Raw genomic sequence first — 23,040 nt, 5'->3', positions numbered from 1 at the left:
GAAGGTTGCGTCAGGTGGAGCGCTAGCGTTTCCTCTCAAAGTGCATCGCATTCCTTCGCATTGACATTTTTGTCAAAACTCTGGACAGGTTTCTTTACGTTATTATTTTTGGTTACCCGATTGGGTCCCACTATATATTAAGTGGCTTTAAGTACCATGTACTTACATTGAAATTAATAATTTGATACAATGGACTTATTGTGTTCATACATGTTTTTACATTGTACTTATATTTAAAAAATACAAGCATGTAATTACAGCTGTAATTAATTTATGTAATTACATCTGTAATTACACAGCTGACCCATCCCTTACACTTAAACCTACCCTTAAACCTACCCATACCACCACACCTGTCCCTAACCTTACCTGTATCCCACCTCAATAGCACCAAAAGTGTTTTACAATACAACATGAGCACAATAAGTACATTGTACTTATTTTTAAATGTAAGTACATAGTACTTAAAGCCACTTAATATAAAGTGGGACCCCAGATGGTGGCTAAAAAAAATTGTGCAAAAAATCCGTAATAAAAAAAAGCAAATAACAACCATTTTAATCCGATTAATGGTTGCGATTTTTTTCTTGAAACACGTTTTTTTTTTTTTTTTACAGAAATGTCATTTTTTTTAGAAAAACCTTTAAAGTTTATAATACACTAATACACTTTTACACATATTTTTGCCCTGATTTGCAGTCAGTAGAAGTCAACGCTGTTTGTCGAAAGTAAGATTTTAGGCAGTCTGATTTGACCAATTTCAAATCCTCAAATATTTTGAGCTGATTTTAGAACAGTGTTTTCACTTGTCATACGACTCCTACCCATAGGTCAAATGTTTCTGCATGAGTTTATTGTTTTCAGGGGGACTTGAAAGTCTGGTAGTGTGTGATCCTCAGTTGTGTAGTGTATGAAGCCCAATTTTTCCCATGTAACCATTTACAGCATCACCAATAATAGGATGCCTGTTCAGATTTCAAAAAGTTCTTTTTCATTCTTTGGTTTAGGGCTAAAACGAATTTCGAAATACGTGAGCAGCGATATACTGTTATCGAACTTCTGACACCACCCATCTGATCTGAAAACCATCTGATCATAGCATCATGGAGATTTTTGCAGGAGTGGCCAGTAAAGTCACGTCACGTTTATTTATATCACTTTATACAATAGATAGCTTAAAATCAAGCAGCTTTATCGTATTAAACATGAAAAACCGTGTCAGTGTCTTATTTCATCAGAAGTACTACTTTATTTTCTACTATAAACAGCTCTCCAGTGTGTTCATGTTTTCACTCACGGACATCTGACCACGACCAATTGAACAGGCCAAATGAATCAGAAATGATTTTCAATTGAAAGAAGGCGGAGCTTCAGCACACACCTACCTATTACCTAATAATCACCACAGACCAATGGTTACAAGGGTGTTTAGCAGTTTTATTTTTTTTTATTTTTTTCGAAAAGTTCAAGCTGTTTCAAACTCCCAAACGAAACCAAACTTTGTTTCGGCCTGATTTTGTTCGAAATGCCATCCCGTCAGTTCTTCGATTTCACTTGAAGTATATTGGGGCCTAAGTATAAGTGTATGCCAGCCTTAATCAAGAAGGTCCATCCTGAACATAACTGCCAGTGGTGCGCAAGCAGATCATATGTAAACATGTAAATAAAATGAGATTGTACAAATTTTCCTCTAATTTGCCAAAATGTACAATTGTAACAAATTATCATGAGAGCGACCCTTTTACAGTAGAAGGGCCTGATCATTTGCAGCTCAACTCCAGTTCCAGCATGCATTATGAGCAGTGCAACATTTCGCTTTCTCTTTTAATTCATGGACAAGCCGTACAAATATTTACCTCACTGCATTAGTGCCGTAGCTGCACACCTGCCCCTTGACCTTCTCCTCTTCTTAATTAAATGGTAGAGATCCTCAAAGCAGCGTTCAGCTCACATCAGCTCTCTCTGGCCCTGCGCTGGGCCGTGTGGAATCGATGGCCGTGTGAGAGGTTCTTATAATCTATAACTCACATCACTTGTGCAATGGCAGCACTTTGGCTAAACTCAATTAACAGTCAGAAGAGGGCCTGTGGTTTTGGCTGATTGGATGTGGGTGGATGCGTTGGAGTGTGTTTCTGTGGAGAGAGAGATTGGTGTTTGAGATTACACTTTTTCAAGCCAAACGGTTTTGGATTTTGAAGGAATTTTTCAACTTCAGACCCAGTGTTCTCTCACCCTCAATTTAAAAACTTTTCAGTAACAAAATAACATATGTTGTTAACATCAAGCATTAACAAATAGTATTAACTGTCACTGTTCTTCTTTTTCATATATTTGCATATAAATGTAAAAAAAATTAAATAAACAGTAATATTGTAAAATATTATTACCATTTAAAATAACTGTTTTCTATTATGATTATTTTTTTTTTAGATCTAATCATTTGTTGGTAAAGCTGAATTTTCAGCATCATTGCTCCGGTCTTCAGTGTCACATGATCCTTCATGCAGTCCAATATACTGATTTAGTGCTCGAGAAACTGATTATTATCAATGTTAAAACGGCTTAAGTTGCGCTGCTTAATATTTTCTTGATTATTGTAGGATTATTTGGTGAAGAGAAAATTTAAAAGCACAAAATTGATTTGATATAAAAACCTTCCTAATCATATTAAATATATAGTATTGATGTATTGATTCATCAATGTATCCTTGCATTGAACATTTAATTTGGGCACATTTATGATAGTCTATTCATGGACCCCTGCAGGACTTACATTACCAAAATTACCTGCATTACCAAACAAGCCATTAGAACATTTTGAGAAGTTTTTGTCTATACAATAAGTCAATGCTAACCAAAACAGATTGATTTCCAAAATATTTTCTTTTACATTTTGCAGAAGAAAGAAAATAAAACATGTTTGGAATTATGGGGGTCAGTAAATGATGACAAATATTATCATAAACTTGATTTCCTTTTTGCTACTGACTCCAATTTATATCTTGCACCTAACCCAGGCTTTCTCCCCCGCTATACCACATACTTAGAAGGCAAGCCCCAGCACTACAGCCCAAGGGAACCAGCCTGTTCCAGTGAGGGCTTTGGTTATGCTTGCATCATTATGCCAGATCTGACTCTGTTCTCATGTGCAATCACAGATTGAGACATATCCTTCTCTGCACATCTCTCTCCCGTACTCCCACAAGCAAGTGGTGCGTGTTTGGAGCGCTGTCAGTATTCATATGACCAGTTCAGTGGAATAACTGATCGTCCTTCGGTTAGAATTGACATGTTTGGTTATTCATGTCTTTTGCAGGAAATGATCATATGTCTGATCATAAGTAATGACTGCCCGAGATACACTTGTGCACAGGCCACTGATGGATGACGAAACACTTGAGTCAGCTGAAAAAGTAGCCCAAACTCTGGGCTTTTCCATTTTTCACCGCAGCTTGTCGTTTTGCAAAGCGAAAGCCAGATTTTAACAAATTGCAAAGGAGCTGGATGTTATTAGCTGTCTGCAGTGTAGTTTTTTTTTCTTCCCCTGACTTTTTATGTTTCCTGTCGCTGACTGTGTTTTATGAGTCCTGAACATGATGGAGTAATGGAGCCTATTTATCAATGCAGATACTAATATCGCTCCAGTCCTTCACATGACAGAACAGCGTGTCTTAGATTAAATATGGTCTGTCAAAAAACATCAGCATATTCTCCACCTTCACTCGTAGAGCATTTCAAACAGTCTTTACCCATAAAGCCCAGCACGCTTGCTGTTTTCTAAAGTCATCTATGCTATGCATAATCCATACATTGAACTAAAAAAAATGGTTACACTTTATTTCGATAGTCACTTTAGACATTCTACTAACTATAAGTAACTTTTCAACTACATGTCAACTAACTGTCATTAGAGTATTAGTAGACTGTCTGCTTAATATCTGCTAACACTTTATTTTGTTGGTCCCTCAACAGACATTCAACTAACTATAAGTAACTTGGCGACTACAAGTAAACTTATTCTCCTATTCGCCTAACACTTATCCATAACCTAACAGTCTACTATAATATACTACTACTCTAATGAGAGTTAGTTGACATGTAGTTGAAAAGTTGCTTATAATTAGTAGAACGTCTAAAGTGACTATCGAAATAAAGTGTAACCAAAAATTGTTATTCCATGCAAATCATAATGAAATTCTGAATGTTAAAGCTTTGCTCCACCTCTTTTTCAGCTCACATATTTAAGCATTGCTTAATGATAATCAGTTGGCAAGCACTATTTTAGGAAATGCAGCTTTAATTTTCAACTAAATTCAATGCTAGTTGTTGTATGTAATAAAAGTTACACCAAAAATAGCAATTAATGGTCTGGATCATTGGGGATTATGTGGAGATGCTCCTGAACTTAAAAAAAAGTCAACATTCATTATTTCAACTTTTTTTTTCAAGATTTTTTTGCCAATAAAATGAAAGCCAGAATGATCTAAAACAAGGTTGGCTTAATTGAATTTCATTGTACAGACAAAACCAAATTTTTCCGAGAATCTTTTTTTGTTTTGTATCGCAGAAGAAATAAAGTTGTACAACTTAGACATGAAGGTGAGAAAATGATGACAAAACTATTCATTTAACCTTCAGCTTTAATGTTAAAAAGTCTTTTCTCTAAAGCTTGCTTTTATGATCCAATCAATTTCTGAATGATAAAATCAATCCTTCCTTGTTAAATATCCTGCTTCACTCTGATATATGTTGCATTATGGAAGAAAATGATTTCAAATGTCACTTCATGTTGACTTTTAAGGCCTGCCATTTTTAGACTTGTGTCAGGTATGAATACCTCAAACTAAGTTTCAGCACGGGTGGGTCGGGGCAAACGGAGGTCCAGGTAATGGCGCTGATGGCTCATGGATTGTGCAGTGTACGAAGTGATGGGGAGGACGCTTTACGACTGGCTGTGTCAGTCTCTTCCGCCTGAATTACCCTCTCATCTCTCCTCTCCTCTGCTCGGCACGCCGTGAAATGGCTTTCTGTAGGCCATTAGCTTTGAAGGAGCAGGGACGAGTGGGATGGAGGATACAGCACCGGTCTGCTCTCCCACCATGCCATTCCAATGGCCGTCATTACGAAGCTTAGCTCTGACACACATCACCCAGCGTGTCTGTCAGTCAGACGCCACGGTGTTTATTGCTGCCCATCGTCACCCCAGGTCGAGTACTGCATGGGGACTGATTGCTGAACAATCCACTGGGCCTGATTTTTTTTTTTTTTACTTTCATGACACACTTTTCGCACTTTTGGGTGTCTTGTTAAGATGGGACTAAAAGATATTTGAGAATTTTTGAGGAAGATTATGAAGCTACAAGTGATTAGAGGCCTGGAAATGAGAAAGATGGATGATGCTTTGTAGGATCATGCAAGACAAAGTCAGGGTTTTGAGCCTTGATAAGATTGTATAGATAGGTGTGATTTGAGAAAGACAACAATTGTGCGTAATTATTCGTAATCAACGCCTTTAGCATGGATTTAACCACTGCGTCTTTTTGCTGGAGCTGAACGTCTGCTATTTACAGTATATACCTTCTGAAACTAACATGAATTTTAGATGCATATGTCTTGAACTTTGCTATTTCGCATAGAACCAGGTATGCTGTGTTTTGATATTTAACATTCTTTATCAATCATTATGTGCCACTAGACATGTATGACTTGTGTTAGCACAATTTGAATGTATTGATGGTACCTAGCATTTATGGAGGCTGATCACAAAGCGTATTTTGTTCAACGTCAGTTAAAAGAGCATTTAAAGGACAGATTAATCTGTGCCGCTAAAGGTTTCTTCATGAATAAACTCATTTATGAGTTATTAACATTTAACAAGTGCCATTTCCAGCCCTGCGAGTTTCGCTCGGCTTGAGCAAACCCTCGATAATGTCGCGGGTGAGAGTTTGCGCGGTCAGATCTAGAGATTTCTTTAGTGGCGCCTGCAGGTGAGGTGACTCTAATGAGGCCTGGGGTGATGCCTGTTTGAGGATGTGAGTCAGCACACACCCCACCCTGCCCTTCCAGCACACCATCCTCCACCTCTCCCCTCCTAGCATTCATTTGTTTACCTAGCCCGCAGTGAACTGTAAAATCAGACTGATTTCATCTCTACGTTTTACATATGCATGAGCCCTGTGCAGCTCAGAGCGGAGGGATGAATGCATACTCTCCAGAGAGAGACCTGCGTTGCCCCCTGAGCAAACACACACACACACACACCACACACAAACACTGGCTTCTGTGCCTACACACACACATCGATCACAATTAACTTAGTCATACATACCTACTCATATTCATATGTCAGAATCTTTTTCACAGATAAGTGAAAATTTGTTTAACCCGTTTGTTGCTGTTTTTTGTTTAACAAAAAAGAAATTGTTTGTTTTTTGCTGTGGTGATGGATACCAAACGAGTTTACTAGCTGAATTAAAATCCAAAATGGCGCACAAAGTCAAGAGAAATGTTGATAATAGATATTCTTAATTCAGTTCTAAAAAGCATCATAAAATGTTGAACTTTAAACACCAAGGTCTGTATTTCTACTGTGTCAAATAGTGGTATCTGCTCCATTTGGAGATAAGTTCTCCTCTTTAACTCTCCAGGGACATGATGGTAATCTTCACCATCATCAGCATTCAAAGACGCCCACTTCGGTTGCTCATGGAGTTCATTGCGTGCGTGAAGGAGAGGCAAAGATAGAGCGAGTCTGTTTGAAACTGAGATCATTTCCTCTTTCATTCAGAAGCACTTCCATTCTGGCCCCTCAATCAACTATCCTTTTTTTTCCAGGTAATGTGTGCCTGTCCTTTCATCATATATATTGAAGCCCTGAAGACATTCCGGTTTTTTCGGGGCTGAGAGAAAAAATGTGGCTAATATGCAGGCAGGAGGGCAGCCGTTATGAGGACGGTGGAGAGAGAGGTGGTGGCACGGCGAGCTGTGTATTTAAAATCAGCTCATTGAGACAGATGACACAATTTCACACATATTGCCCTCGGAAAAGCAGCCAGTTTTCCATAATGGCCCCAACCTTCATCTGTCAGGCCCTGCTAAATCTACTGGAATAATTTCCTCATGGATTATATGACAGTATTTATAATTTATTAAATTGCCTATATGTGTCAGGGTACAATTCTCACAGTCCCTATCCTCTGTCATCTTTCTGCTTTTTCGGGTAAAGTCGCGCTGTAAGGGAGATGCTGCTTCTAAATGTTTTATACAGACTCTAAGCAGCATGATTGCAAACGAAATCCCGTTGAAAGCGTCGGCCTTTAGAGGAAGGAAACAGGAGATACTCCTAAATCTGCATGCTGAATGAGAGGAGGTTTAGGCGGTCTTTTAAGAGATTGCTCATCTTGCTAATGTAATGCGCACAGTTAATCTGGCTCTTCCTTGAGCTTGAGTCAGGCTTAGTCCAGGAGGGTTGGAGGACTGCTAGACTTCATCCTGTTTTCAGAAACTTAATCTGGGATCTGGCTTTTTACCCCCTCCCCAAGACTCCCAGTACTAAATCCCCCAATAAGCAGCCTTTGTGACCAAATCACACTGCCTTTCATGGCTTGATTACAGGGCACAGCAGGTATTTCAGGGGGAAGGTGACTCTGTGATGAATGCAGAGAGAGTGACAGGGCCAGTGCTGGTCTAGAATGTGGCTTTGAATGAATCGCTCGCATGATAATTCATGCTTTACAACGAACTCTACAGTAATGTGACATGACAGATATTGGTGTCTGCTTAGGTGGAGTGTCAGAAATTAACATGGCAAAAATTCCAGAGGTATTTTAAATGTGGGGATACAATTGTCTATATATATATATATATATATATATATATATATTATTGTTTATCAGTTCAGTTAGAATCAGACATTTGACATGTTTTATTACATGCTGTTATATCTGTCTAACTATTGGCTTAGTTCTTCTTCAGGCACAATAGTGACCTTAAACAATGAAATAAGATATTGTATTAAATAATAATTAAATTGTTATATTTAGTTTGTTTTAATTGCATTTACATTAATTTGATGATTGTATGTGTAAATATACTGTATATCTGATTTCTAAGTACCTTAAGATAGCATGATGAATTACGTAAAATGATACATTATTTTGAACAGTAGGCTATCTTTACAGATTTTTAACTAATTAAGTTAAATTAATTGTTTTATTTAACAAGGATAGTTTAAATTGAGTGACAGTAAAGACAAATAATGATACTTTTCGATTTCAAATAAATGATTTTCTATGCGTCAAAGAACCCTGAATAAAATTGCATCACAGTTTACACAAAAACATTAATCAGCTACTGTGTTAACTATTAATAATACTATTAATAAATGATTCTTGAAGCAAATCAGCATAAAAATGATTTCTGAAGGATCATGTGACACTGAAGACTGGAGTAAGGATGCTGAAATTCAGCTTTGCTATCACAGGGATAAATATAAAATATATTATAATAAAATACATTATAGAAACAATGAACATAAAAATAAAAAATCATAAATCAAAAACATTCATTTTAAATTGTAATTATATTTCACAATATTGCTGTTCTTACTGTATTTTTTTTATTAAATAAATGCAACCTTGGTGTGGAACAAAAATCTTACCGAACCAGTATGATTTTCTCATGTAAATATATGTAATTAAGTTATAGAATTTAAAATATATGAAGATCAAGAGTAGTGCAATGTTCAATGTAACATGTACAGTAAATCATGGTCAACTATAAAATGCATTCCAGTGTTGTGATATCTTGAGCATTATTTACAGCTACTTTTGTGTTTTTTATTGATTTGATTGTCAGGAGTAGCCAAAATTGCTCACAACATGCTTTGTGTATACTGTATACTGCCCTGTTGACACCACCACACCCCCTATGTGTATACTGCAGTAGCTGTATTGCAGTCTAATATAATATGATGTGTCATGTAAACATCCTCGTCTCTTTTTTCACTCTGCTCTCTTCTTGGCCTTTACCAGATGCCAGTGAGAAACCCTGACCCCAGACTGACACCACGATATGAGGATGCCGAGCGACAGTATGCTTCCCTGCCCAGGTAAGAACATCAACTCATTAATCCCGCATCCTTCGTGACCAAACGGGGAGAGATGGAAAGCTAGAAAAGTAGAAGGCGTGAAGAAAGAGAGGGGGAGAGCAGGTAGTCATCTGTCTCTCTCATGCAGAGCTGAATAATCCTCTTTAATGCATATAATTAAATCTGGAGTGTCTGCCTTCTGAGGCCCTCCTATCCTGGGAATTCACCTGATCCTCTCCGGGGAGACGGCCATGCGGTCGCAGCTCTGTAACCTGATCACAGAGCACATTTCAGGAGCCGTCTAAAGTTACGGCTGCCTCTTTCTGTCTGTCTTTTTCTCCTCTATCGGTCTCAATCACGTCTTTCCATGATTGCAGAGTCCGACCAACCACGGCGGCCAGCGCAAACAAACAGGCAAGCGCACAGGCGTGAATGTTGGCTCGTAAAGTCCACAGCCTGTTTGCCCTCTCTGGTCTGTGTAAACAGCGCTTGTGTTAGTGTGAGGGTCATGGTTTATGAGTTTGGCACATGTAAGTGTAGATCTGTCATCACATGATTGCAGAAGACTATATACAGATACCTGATGATAACAAATGAGACACATTAAGAAATGTAAAACTTGCAAGTGATGAACTTTTAAAAGTGTTGGCGTGGCACTTTAATAGCACTCATTGAATGGAAATAAAATGCTAAAACACTTATAAAGTATTTATCATTTTCCCTGCAGCATCATTACATGGGTGAACTAAGATTTCACTCCTCCAAAATGGCTTATCGCAACAGATTTTAGTATCAACCACCCCGGGGTCTACTTTCAAAGCCATTTCCTTTTTAAATAACGCTCCTCACCTCTGTTAGTCCCTAGATTCATTAGGGTATTATGTGTTTTTTTGTGCTGACGCAAAGAAGGGGCCAAACCCGGGCCAAAAACGCCAGCGGCAGACCCTCGCTTTCATTATTACGCCATCCCGAACTGGAAGAGTTTTAAATCTGTGCCCGGCCCACGCCGATGTCACTGGTTTTCGCAGTCAGCTGAAGGTTGGCCTGGTCACCAGAGTGTGCAGCTCCTCCGTGTGTGTCTAATTATAACCATTAGTTCATTGATACGCCCACTAATTACCCAGTGTGCTCAGCTCGAGATCAGCCAATCAGAAGGTCCATTCACCACCTGCTTCCAGATTATTGGATTAACTTGGCAAGTCAACGTTGTGTTTCATTGTGTTAGGGCTTTCATTGGACCGTTTTAGTGATAATTGGGTGATGAATGCACAGATGGTGGCCCATCTCGATGAACTCTGGTCAAGAGGTACATTTTTGGAGCTGTTCTGTAGAGGACAAATCAATCGCAATCACTCATTCTTCCTCATCCTATTTTTTCGCTTTAAGACTAACCAATTCCTTTCTTAAAAAAACGAAGAAACACCCCGCTAAATGGCTTTTCTGATGGTCAGCCTTTCCAGACCTCTTTAGACTGGTTACAGTGGTCTGGTACAATTCTCTGTTAGAAGACATCTTAGTTTGTTTGCGGTCTAAACGAGTGCAAAATCGGCTGTTGTCAATCCGTAGGAAAGCTTAAAAGACTCTGTTGAATAAATGTCAGTAAATCGTTCTCGTATCTGTTATATTAGCCAGCGAGCTGTCAGTTTCAATGCTGCAAATGCCAAAAAAGAGCTCATGATGAGGGAAGAAGGTTACATTTGATGAGAGCTCTGAAAATAATGCCATATTTTCATTGTTCTGCCTGTTCAATGTTGCCCTGGCAACCAACACCCACCATCTGTGCTAGGCTGGACCTTCTCACCCTGTCGTCCGATTTCTCACTTTTCCCCCTGCCTTTTCTTTCCTTCTCTAGTCTCCTTCTGAAATTCATGAAATTTTCATCCTCCTGCGAGGCGCGTCAGGTTTGTAAATTGTCGTTGGCATCAAAAAGACATGATGGCTGATTGCTGTTCGAAGTCTCCCACAGGTGAGCACATAGGTGTCCAATAAGCTGCAAACTGCAAGCTTCTGCCCAGACCGTGTCCCAGCCAATAGCAGGACAAGCACGCAAAGCGTGACTTCAACAGAGCGAACCTCATTTAGTGCCGTTCAACTCCGGCGTCCATTACCACACTGGGCAGGTAGCAGATGGAGAATATTAGGCTAATGATTAAATGAAGCTGGCGGAAATTTTTTGATGGTTTCACTTGCTACGGCAAATGCGCTCAATCATTACTCATTCAGCGCTCCGAATTCGCTTCAAGGTTTTGGAATAGCTGGGCATTTGGCACGGTTTCAGAGAGGTATTATTCATGCTTGGCCATTCTCAGCCTGAGATGCAGGATCTGCAAAATCCACGGATCTATTTCAAACTTCACGAGAATGAGACCACTTAACCGCCTGACTCATCTTTGAAGACATGTAGCACCCGTCACACACCTTTCATACAGTTCTCCCACATGCACACAGACGCCTATTCATTTCACACTCTCAAGGCTGAGTGTTGTAAAAGAGAAAGAGTAAAAGAGTTGCTCATTTTCACTTCCCTTTTGTCAAAGCCATCTGTGATGTGAATCTTCAGTTACTGCAGATATTGAAGCAGTCGATTTAAGGTTGAAGTTCAATTGGATGTGGCAAAATAATCCGTTTTTAATCATTCCTAATTTACATTCTAGGCCGTACAATAACATTTCTGATGGATAGACACCTATCTTGTTAACCAAGTTTGTTATGAGAGCTGAATGTTGTGTTTGGTTTCTCCACTCCTAATTTAAGGTTAGAATTCTAACCAAATAATCCTTCCAGGACATGTCTTCTCCGTGGGAGCCAACCCAGTGTTATATGACGGCCAGGGGTCAGTAAGGCCGTGTGTTTGTGTATGTGTCTGTAAGGTGCGTGATTCCCGAGGGCAGCTGAATAAACAGCATGACCTTCAGATGGTCCACGGTGTTACTTCTGCAGCCAGGTGCACTATAGGAGCTCTGATGTAATCTCCATAACATGGCTGTTATTTTACGGCTGCTCCTGTTCAGGATAGCTAGGATACTCTGGTTTGAGTGTTTACGTGTCAAAAAATGAGTGTCAGCTACAAACTCCTCAAGCGAGAAGCTTAACAGGCAGCAAAACATGACAGTCCTCAGTGAAAACGCCAAAAAACTAGATAACAGACGTTCTCTAGACAACATTCACCAATCAAACACCGCAGTTGATGTTCCAGGATGAAGGTTTGAGGAACGAGCAGCTGGCACCTTCTGTTTTTTTTCTCCCCCTCTTTTCTCTTTGGTGATGGACGACGGAAGCGTTTATCGTTCATTATTTCTCACTTTATCTATATTGCTCTTTTGTTTTTGTTTCTCTGTCATTAAAGAGTCATTCAGTTGGTAATGAAATCTCATTTTAGGAGGGAAACTTTGTTACCTCAAGTTTCATAAATGCTTAATGTGTTTAGGAAGCCCAGATGAAGACAGCAGTCTCTTACTCGCTTTGGAATTTGGCTGATATGAAGACCCTGAGACAGTGAAGATGTCTCTATGTAAAACACGCTGGCTTATGGCTGTCATCACCATTTGAAAGTAATGGTAAAACAGTCCCCGAATATAATTTTGCCTGCATCTGCTCACTGCGTGATGGAGGACTGGCGGCAGATTTTTAATATACCTTTCATTGTTCATTCGGTGAAGGAGGATCATTTTGTTTTTAAGCTCTTTACGTTGCAGGAGTTTCCCAGGGGACTAATTTAGTCTGCACTGTTTATATCCATGTGGCTATCAAAAGAGAATCATGCCGTAATCATTCTGAATGGTTTTGTAAAGCTCAAAATGTTTGAGGTACTGTATGTGGTAGGTTTTGTCTTTTTTGTGGCGCTTAAAGGTTGAAGCTGACGTAGGATTTTTTTTTTTGACTTTTTTTTTTGGAAGGTTGATAGGTGACAGGAGTACAACATTACAATACAAACAGGGTTACATCTTCTTATAGGCACATTTTGACCAATAAAACACAAGACAAGACAAAATACAAAGTGGTTATCTGTTCATTTTGAGACTTTATTTACCACTTCCCAACTCCTCCCGATGCAGATTTTTTTTTTTGTCTGCATTAATAAATATATATATATTATTCAGTTAGTTATGTATCTTTTATTTGGCAGCTGACCCATCGCCGTAGGACAGTATGTCTTATTGAACAGCCTGTACTATCCCTCACAGCTTCATTTTCATTCAAGTCAATTAATATGCCGTCTACCCTGACTAAGGTCCATGGTGCTCTAAACAGCTGCTCCCAGCTGTTGAGCCCCCAAAACCATTTAAATAACTCCACTTTAAGAATGTCTTATAATTCCCAACCAAGCTCCAGAGTCTTTAAACCAGGAGGGAAATGTTTCCCAGTGGGCCACATACCACTATAACACATTTAGTACGAAAAAATCAGGATTTCACGGACTGAATAGTAAATTTACTGCCATGAGATACTTAGAAAATAATGGGTTTAATGTTTCTAAACTTCCTTACTTGTTTACTGATCCTCTGACTACATGCTTTTTCCAAATAACTTGATGCCTCTTCCTGTTTTCCCAGCTTTCTCTTTTTTTTAAAGGCGAGGCATCATGAGGGGTCAAAATTAAAGAAGTAGGGCATATATTCTACAAAATATTTTAACTCTTTCCTCATATTTTCACAAAAGTTTCATGGACCCAAGAATATTTTGTTGTATGAATATCTGAATAAGCATTATATCAAAAGAAAGAACAGACCCTCTGCTTTTAAACAAACAAACCTGCATTTCTTTATTAACACTTGAATGTGGGTAAGTTTCATTAAAAAAGGCAACATTTTGAGCAAAAAGCTGAGAAAATCTTTTTTTTTTTTTTTTTTTTTTTTTTGTCGTTCTACATCTGGAAGGGTTTCAGAACGATGATCAAAACATAGATGGAGTAGATCAAGTCCATCAACATTCCCAAAGCTGCACAGTCCTATACACCATCCTGGGTCGACATTTCATTCATTAGGCGGTTTTGACTTATAGGCTGTTTAATGTTGATGATCATGATCATGCCTTAACAGCACCCCTTAACGTATAATGTTGAAAACACAAAAAGATTTAAAATTAATACAAACGCATTTGCTATTTAAACAACATGGCACAGGATGTGAAAACGATAACTGCGTCCGGGTGAAATTAGCCAAAAACGGTGGGCGCATGACAGGGGCCATATTCTATAGAATATTAACTAATTACAATTTCACCAGAAATGTCCCACATTTTTATGAACATTTTTATAAAGCAAATGACTTGGAAAATGGAGAAATTTGATTACAACAGTGTTTCAAATATAGGAAAACCTATAGAACATAAAAAATCTCTTTTGAGGTTAACATTTGATATTTCCTGAAGTTCAAGGACCTCCATACACTGACCATTTAAATAAAGAAAAAGTTTCAGGCCCTATTTTGTACCCTGCTCATGGAAAGTGAAATGGACAGTGCCACTGGTTTCCCCAGCTGTTGCTTGTATTCACAGTGGAACATGTTCCACCCCATTAGGCCTCTTGTGTCCTAGCCTCATCAACACTGTAGGCTATGTGTTTTGTATTAGCTTGTTGGAGGACTATAGGTTTAAGTTCATGAAAGATTAATTGTTAATGTTCTAGACTTGATGTTAGCTGGCAGAACCAGGTGGATGAAGCCATCACATGTGGTAAAGCTGATAATCTCTAGCAGTGATGATGATTTTGGCCTTCACTGGCCTCCAATTTGCTAACACACACTGCTTATCTGAGACTGTTGAGACTGTGACGTCACAGCCAATGATATGCGAATGTTTGACTAAGAGGGTCAGGAGGGAGTACGTGAATCCAGACGCCCAGTTGTCCCGCTGTATGGGTGGTCACAGCTTTGGAGAGATTAAGAGGATGCTGATGATTTTTGGAATGCCTGTTTTCTTGCCCTCCAGGTCTTCAGGAAACCCTCCCTTAGTGAGAAGCCAGACCACAGCGAAAGAGTGCGCTTTCCGTCAAGGGCATTCAGACTGATGATACGCACATTCAGTGGGAGTAACGCAATATGTGTGAAACGCATACACAAGGCCGTCTTGCACTAAAAGTAGCTAATTGAAACTACGGAGAGCCGTCAGACGGGAAGCTTGTTCACAGACACGTCGTACACGTACTTTGTAAATAAGTTAATGGGGATGGTCTGGAAAGTCGAACACAACGATCCAGGCTCCTTAAGACATCTGGCATGCCGAAGCTGTCATTGATACTAGCCTGAGGTATGACAAGAATGGGAAGGGGGGGAAGGAAGACAGCTGATTCGGCACTACAGCAAAAGCCGACGATCGTACTAATCGTTACCTATAGGTCACCATACTGTATATAAAGCTAAAATATATACACTACCATTCAAAAGTTTGGGATCAGTTGGATTATAAATGGATTAAAAGTGACTGGAAAGACTTTTATAATGTTACAAATAACTCTTTTAAACTTTATAATCATCAAATAAAGTGTGGAAGGAAGAAAGCCGATTCAGCAGCCCAGCGCGAGCGGGCGATCGTACTGCCCACTGCCTTTTTGTCTTCGCTCTCGTTCTCATCGGCCTCAATCTGGCCGTCTTTTAGCCGAGGTGTAATGTAACTGCCAGCTAAAGCCTCTGGAACTCTGTGTTCAGAGCAAAGCAGCGCAAGAGCCGGAAAAATGCGAATTGTGCCATGAAAGGTGACCCCTTGCTGAATTATGGTGCAGTGTGTCACCTTACAGCGTAGAATATACCCTAATCAGCCAGTGTGAGGAAACCAGAGATGGCCGACTGTCTACCGTCTCCAGGGATCCTGACCGCATGTCAGTCCCTGTCCCAGATTTGTATCTGCTTGAGACGTGTTAAAATGTTTATGTTGCAGGCCCTTGGTATGTCACGCTTGCCTCAGCATATGTAACACAGGATCATGATATCAGGACTCACTCACTCTCTCCCTCCCTCCGTCCCTTCTCACTCTCCACAAAATGCCACTGGTCGGATTAGGGGTTACTGTATTATCTATTCAACCTCAGGCACCTTATCCCTGCAGCATTTTACTGTACAACCTGCAGATCCAACTCTTTAAGCTCCTAGTGACTGGATACATTGCTCAACACACAAAAGCACGTTGTAAATAGAAACCTTTGATGCTTTCCAGAGCGCAAACACAGATACGAACTGGATCATTTGTCAAATCACCAATATGCTAGCCTAGAAATCTAGACGCACCTTAGCGGCAGGAAAAATTGTTTTGCTGCAAAGTGTGGTCTAGCAACTCTCCGTTGGCTTTCGAAGTGGAAAAACCAAACTCTGGTCCGGCCAATCACATCGTGTATAGAGTTGGTGGGCGGGCTTAACACAATGACGGCAGAGTTGTGACGGTTCTGCGCCGTGATTGCCATAGGTGATTTCCCTGATACTTGAAAACAAACAAGATGCTGCTGGCGATCAGCGGTCTTTCGATTCGACTTCGGCTGGGACTCGGATGACTTGTAGTTAAGAGAATGTCACTTAAGTTATTCTTAATAAAGGATGATGTGTTCAGAGTTTTGACGACCGGATACGATAATATATCAACTTGCTCCGCTGGAGGGAAAACCATGGGGAAAATGCATGGGACTCACTCAGCCACAGCCATTCATTGCTCTGGTTGGTTAGCGCTATCCTATGGCGTGCAGAGGGATATTGAAAGACAACCTTTTATCCCGCCCCCCGGATTGAGGTATGCCAATTGTGAGTTCCCAGACCTAACATCTTGATAGGTCTGGCTTGCCAGGCTACCAATATGCTACTATTAGGGGGAAAACCTATTCTAGACCATCAGTTATGATCAGCTTTTCCTCTAAAAATGATCAGAAGCAGTAGTAAGTAGTGTTTTGACTGAGCAACTCCATGCTAGTCCAGGGAAAGACTCAGCTTTACACACACTCAACCTATGATTATTTCCCTTCATTGTGTCGTTTTTGTGAAAATTTTGGCTTACAATAAATCACGTTTATCTAATCTTAATTGTCAAACTATTTGTATCCCCATGTATTGTAAAATGATGTAAAGAGTAGGCTTTAAGGTCCACCCTATTTGACCTATGTCCACTCATTTAAAGATTCCTGGCCTCGCCACTGATATGTAGCTACTATTTAAGGTACTGTAGCATTCTAACTAACAGAGAAACTCAAGTGACTAATTCGAAGCACCCTTCATAGGTACCTTCTCGATCACTCACTTGCTTAATGCAAACAGTGTTCATTGTGTGTTAAAATCATGTTTGATCATGGGAAAGTCATGCTTACACTGACCATCTTCTTCAAGATCCTAACTTTATTTCCTTTAACTTTCCTGTCTTGCAGAAGAGCACCAGTCGAACCTATTGAGTATCCAATGCAACCGTGGGCCGGACACAGGGAGCCCTCGCACTACCCAAACCAACAGTCAGGGTACCACCCCAGCTACATTCCCAGGGATAACTACCCTCACCCGGTGGACCCTCGGCAGAACGACTCAGGGTTCTATCACCCTCCTCCGCAGCAGAGAGGCCCCCTCCGGCAGGATGTGCCCCCTTCTCCCACCATACCCCTACGAGGCCCTCGCTTCGAGACCATGAACCGCAGGGGCTACCGCAACAGCAGCCCAGAGCGCTATACGTACGGAGAGGCACGACACTCAGACCCGAGACAGAAGAGTCCAATGACGGCAGCTGTTTAACCTCACCCTTTGTTTTTTACCTTGGGTACGATGTTTCTCGAGCAAGCACCAGTGTGCACACCATTTTGGACAGGCACATTTATCCTACAAATGTGTTTACGTGTTTTTTACTAACAATAGCCAAAGCTACATATTAGCATTGATTCAAATGTAGCTCAGTCCCCCTCAGACGGTCTCTCCATATGTTTTTGTTTGTAGGTTAAATGTTGGCCTTTAAATGATCGGCTAGATCCAGTTATTAATACATTCCAGCACCATTTTTTTATTGGCACATTATTGTACAATCTTTACAATGGTAATTTGAAACTGTGGTATATGTATTCTAATGTTTGTCTGCTTGCACGGTTAAGGATGAAAGGGCGTTATTTTAGAGCACTCCATATACTCTATTTGAATTTAGTCTTCTATTGGAAGGATATTAAGCCACTGTATGAGTTGCAAAACAATGTGTCACTATTAACTGCAGCGTAGAATATTAACTTTTTTACACAAATTTGATCATGCAAAACAGAAAGTACAACTATTTCATAATATTTCATAGTATTTTAGTAAATGGAGAATATTATGTGAAAAATACCACAGTACATCGTATCACTCATGATAATTGTCCTGAATGTGAAGTCATATAAACAGAGGAAGATGAAGAAAAAGAGGTTGTTTTTCAGGAAAAGGAAAGGAGAGTCAAAAGAACCTCTGACACAGAGGAAGGATGAGAACCGCACGTCTTCCTGGGCTTTCAGCGTTCCCACCTGAATCCACACCTATGCCTGCCTTTTTATCCTACAAAAATGGGGTTTGTTTTAAGATTCTTTACTTTTTTTGATAGTATTTCATGTTTAATGATTTCACATGTATTTCGGTACACAAAACTCTCTCTGCATTCAGAGTTCAGGCAACATAATAAATAAGTATTTTTGAATGCAATAATCATGTGAACCGTCTATGTAACTTTTTACAAAACAGAATGATCTGTGCACCTAGTATCACTTTATACATTAATACTATAAAATGTTGTCGTTTATATAACACATTTTCAATAAATATGCATTTGAAACATTTAGTCACCATAGTTGTCATTTTAAAACTTTGAAACTTACCTCTTGCTGCATATCTGAAGTGAATCACTGAACTAGATGAATAGTCCTCCAGTATGATTCAATTTTATCTCCCAGCCCCCTGATAAAAACCTGCATGTGTGATAATAGATGGCTGCAAATTAACACAGCAGTAATTATCAATTAAGATGAAGAGGTGATATGCATCTGTGATTATGGTCCAATTTTTATATTTGAGATGAAATTCAGGCTATTGGAGAATGAAGAGTTCTGTGTGATAATTACAAAGGCCGCACACCACATTATCTGCTCGGGATTAATTAGAGCTCTGTGCAGAAGAGGAATGAGAATGAGAGAAAGAGATATTAGTGTGTGTAATGGCATTTGCTAAAGGGAGTCATATGAGACCACTAGTGGCATCAAATGACATTACAAAACGTACATGTTTTTAAGCAGGTTTCACAACCACAACCCCTTTTCCATCCCAAATGCACGCCATTGGCTGCTGAGCAATAAATTGTCAACTCAAGGTCAATGTAACAACCAAGCAGTACTGAAATCACTACATGTTCAATTGTCGAGGAAATCAACATACATGACGACACATTCACCGTAAGATTTTAGAGCCAAGTGCAAATATACAACTGAAATTATTGGAATCCCTAATGCAGCAATAATGGAATTATCAACTTTACGTGAGTTGTACTTCGACACTGGCTGGTTATATATTTTCTCAAATTTGTATTTTGGAAAAAAATGGAACCAAATATACGGACTGCAGCTTTGAATAATAATCCCATCCTCCCCATGTCTGCCGGTAGGTGCCTCGCAAGCACAAAAGTGAAACTCCACCAATGTGGGCTAGATTAAAGGGGGTCGCACACTGGGCGTGCAGCGCCGCGTTGCGCAGCGCCATGTCTTCAAAATTCGAACAGATTATTCTCTATGTGTGTACACACACCGGCAGCGTCATTCGGCGTCTGTCCGCGCCGCCCAGCTACGGCTCAGGACCGTGTTCAAAACCCTGCCGCGCCACCGAGCGTCATTTGCATAGTTTTATATTAAATTTGCATTTATTTGTCTCAAATCGTCGTTAATGTACATACTGACTTCACCCTGTGCTGCAATATACATTTAAGCCTATTTAACATTCCTAATTTTCCTAATTCCTAACAGCTTGAATAGTCATATTTGGAAAGTATATGTATATATATATATATATATATATATATATATATATATATATATCATCGGGGTGCTCCATATATATATTTAAACTCAGGTTGGCTAAACGCTAGCTAAATAAATACTATTGTAACTAACATAGTTGCCAAGACAACGGATAACGTTACAACAAAATAACAGACTTAACAAGGTGATAGACACTTTTACTTGGTTAATAACGTTCAAAAATCAGCTTTTTTATTCACTTAACATAAAAAATATATAATACATCCAGTTTAAACTCATCTTGCAGCTCTTGACTTCTACCAGGAGTTGATTCAAAACTGAGCTCGTGCGAATAGAATGTGCGCGTCCGGTGTGCGATACCTGTGAATTGTTCTAGACGTGGTGCGACGCAACGCGGCACTGCGCGCCCGGTGTGTGACCCCCTTAAGGGTCGGGTAGGCGATTTTCGGAGAGGCTTGCTATAGAGGATTTTCACTACACGTCATCAATCTGGAAATCGGCCATTTTGGAGAAACTGAATGTAAACAATGCCACTGAACTGAACCGACTCGCAAATTTGGCTGCTGAAAAATGGTTGTATTAATCGGTCGCACCGGGAAAAAAAAATTGAGTTCTATAGACTGCCAAAAGTTAAAGAGAAGAGTGCATAAACTGATGAAAGAAAATGTTTGTGGTTGAGAGAGAGGCACAGCATCAGTCACATGAGTAAATGAAGCATTGACTATGGCTAAAATGTTGATGTAAAGTAGTTGACTATGGCTAAATTCAAACTGTCTGTCCAAATCCGATTGTCTTTATATCCAATTGGAATGTGATCTAAAATGATGATAATGATGACAATGATAATTCTCCTGTTTCCATGTCCTTGTCTCCTTTTTTATGGGAAAATAATTTCCCATATCATTTGTTCAACGTTTGTCTGTGGTTTGCGATGAGTTTTTCGTTGTTCTTGTGTGTGGATGGCTAATTTAGCCTATCTCAGAGGCAGAAAGTACACCGCCATAATTGCCTAGACGTTGGTCTCTCCCAGAATCCATTTGGGATGTGTAATTATTGAAAATTATTATTAGGCAAAGTTTTAATTAGCATTTGAGTCCGCTGTAATTATACATTTATATTTAGCGTGGCTGCACGCGCTGTCATGGCTGACAGGACAGAAAGAGAGAGAGTCCGAGTTGCTTGTTTTGGTGGTGAAGAAGCGTCTCCCATAGATATGCAGAATGACTTTGACGCACTGCGATCAAATTATTGCGCTGTCATTCATGCCACACGTTCAGAGGCCTACGGATCATTTCTTTAACACGAGTCATTAATTTGATACTAATTTAATTTTATAAAGCAAAAAAAAAAGGTGATTAGGCTCATGCTTAATGTTAGACACGTTATACTGAAGCGTTGTTTTTTTTCTCGTTCTATTCGTTTTTTCATCCTCCCTCTCACAATCTGTCTCTCCTTCTAATTCAATATCAGAAAGTGTCTGGATTGATGTATTTGCAACCCAAGCAGTTCTTTGGTTTGAAGATTTTATCTTCTGAGACAGTGGAAATTTTGTTGAGAACTGTTATGTGCCTTTGGAAATTTACTTTATATTAGAAGCAAGCGTATGAATGTTTTCTTCTTTTTGTCTGTGTGTGAATACATGCTGGGAATCTGATTTATGACAGTTGTGACAGACAGTCTGGAGTTTTTGCTTCCTCTCGTCCCTCTGTTCGAGCTTTACAGCTTAACGGCAGCATAAAAACCCTCATTTTTACGTTTCCAAAGCTCTGAGCAGAATGTTCAGTGTCGCCAGCGGTGCTTTTGTACTGTAGTTACTGATGCTTAAAACCTTACATTTGTCTTTTGTGAGATTTCAGTAAATACAAACACTTTCAAAAGCCCAAGTCACATTGACTTGACACAGATTCTTGAGTACAGCAACAAAACAGCCTGACAAAATAACAGATTATGTGCGTAAGGAATTATTTTGAATCAGTTCAACTTGTTCAGAGGTATTCACTTATCTTTGGGTACAACCTCCTGCTTCTTCCATTTTCTCACAAAATAGTTGTTTTTTGTGCTTTTTTGCAGTCTCCGATACAAAAATAATGTCAAATATTTATAAATCTATTCACTTCAGTGAACGAATGAATTGAGACCACAAGAAGCTCTGAGTCTGATTTTCAGCCCCATATTGAATTGTTACTACAGAATATCACACATCTATTGTATGAAGTAGCTACAGTACGTTGTTGAAAAGGTGAAATGTTGAAAGGATTTTCGAGATAAAGATTGACTTAAATATTTCCTTATTATTATTTTACAAATATCTCATGGTGTTGACGAAATGTCATTCAGAAGTAAATGTATTTTTCCTTGTGTCGGGACATAATAATGTTTCTTTAAAAGGATAGTTCCGTTTGAAATTAATTTTTGGTATGTTTTAGCTTACCTCAAGGGCATCCAAGATGTAGGTGTCTTTGTGTCTCCGCAGTAGTTTCAATTTTGATATATTGAGGTCAAACCGTTTGTGTCTATCAGTCACATTATGGAGGTCTATGGTCACCACCTCAAAGAGCATGCACAGAGAAGTACAAATTAAACATGATTTAATGACTTGTAAATATAAGTACACATTGATGGCCCAAACACAAAACGAGCGGTTTGTGTGAGAAAACGAATAGTATTCACACTTCTCTGTGCATGCTCTTTGAGGTGGTGACCATAGACCTCCATTATATGATTGATAGACAAGAACGGTTTGACCAAAAAATATCAAAATTGAAACTACTGCGGAAACAAAGACGCCTACATCTTGGATGCCCTTGAAGTAAGCTAAAACATAACAAAAATTAATTTCAACTACTATTTCAAAAAAGTAATTCATGTAAATTATAAATATAATATCTACATAAGTTGTGGTCTAATGTCAGGTATTTTTGATAAAATAATCCAAAAAGAAATCACACATTTGTGTTAAAAATATTCCAGTAATTGAATATCAAGACTTATTTTCAAAAAGAATGGAGGGCAA

General features: G+C 39.2%; 1 protein-coding gene across 5 annotated transcripts in view; it reads left to right on the top strand.

Moving 5' to 3' along the window:
• pard3bb (par-3 family cell polarity regulator beta b) overlaps positions 1–18,839 on the top strand; it is a 305,177-nt gene extending 286,338 nt beyond the window's left edge. For all 5 annotated transcript variants that reach the window (XM_089133316.1, XM_089133317.1, XM_039683213.2 and 2 more), the window contains 2 exons: positions 9,033–9,109; positions 17,427–18,839. In XM_089133316.1, coding sequence (XP_088989442.1) covers positions 9,033–9,109; positions 17,427–17,781 — 432 coding nt within the window. In that variant the 3' untranslated portion in view covers positions 17,782–18,839. The remainder of the gene's footprint in view (positions 1–9,032; positions 9,110–17,426) is intronic.
• The last annotated feature ends 4,201 nt before the right edge of the window (positions 18,840–23,040 follow it).

The sequence above is a fragment of the Pimephales promelas genome, chromosome 7 (genome assembly GCF_988280905.1).
Source record: "Pimephales promelas chromosome 7, fPimPro1.hap1.1, whole genome shotgun sequence".
Lineage (NCBI taxonomy): Eukaryota > Metazoa > Chordata > Actinopteri > Cypriniformes > Leuciscidae > Pimephales > Pimephales promelas.
This window is presented reverse-complemented; position numbering and strand designations above follow the sequence as displayed.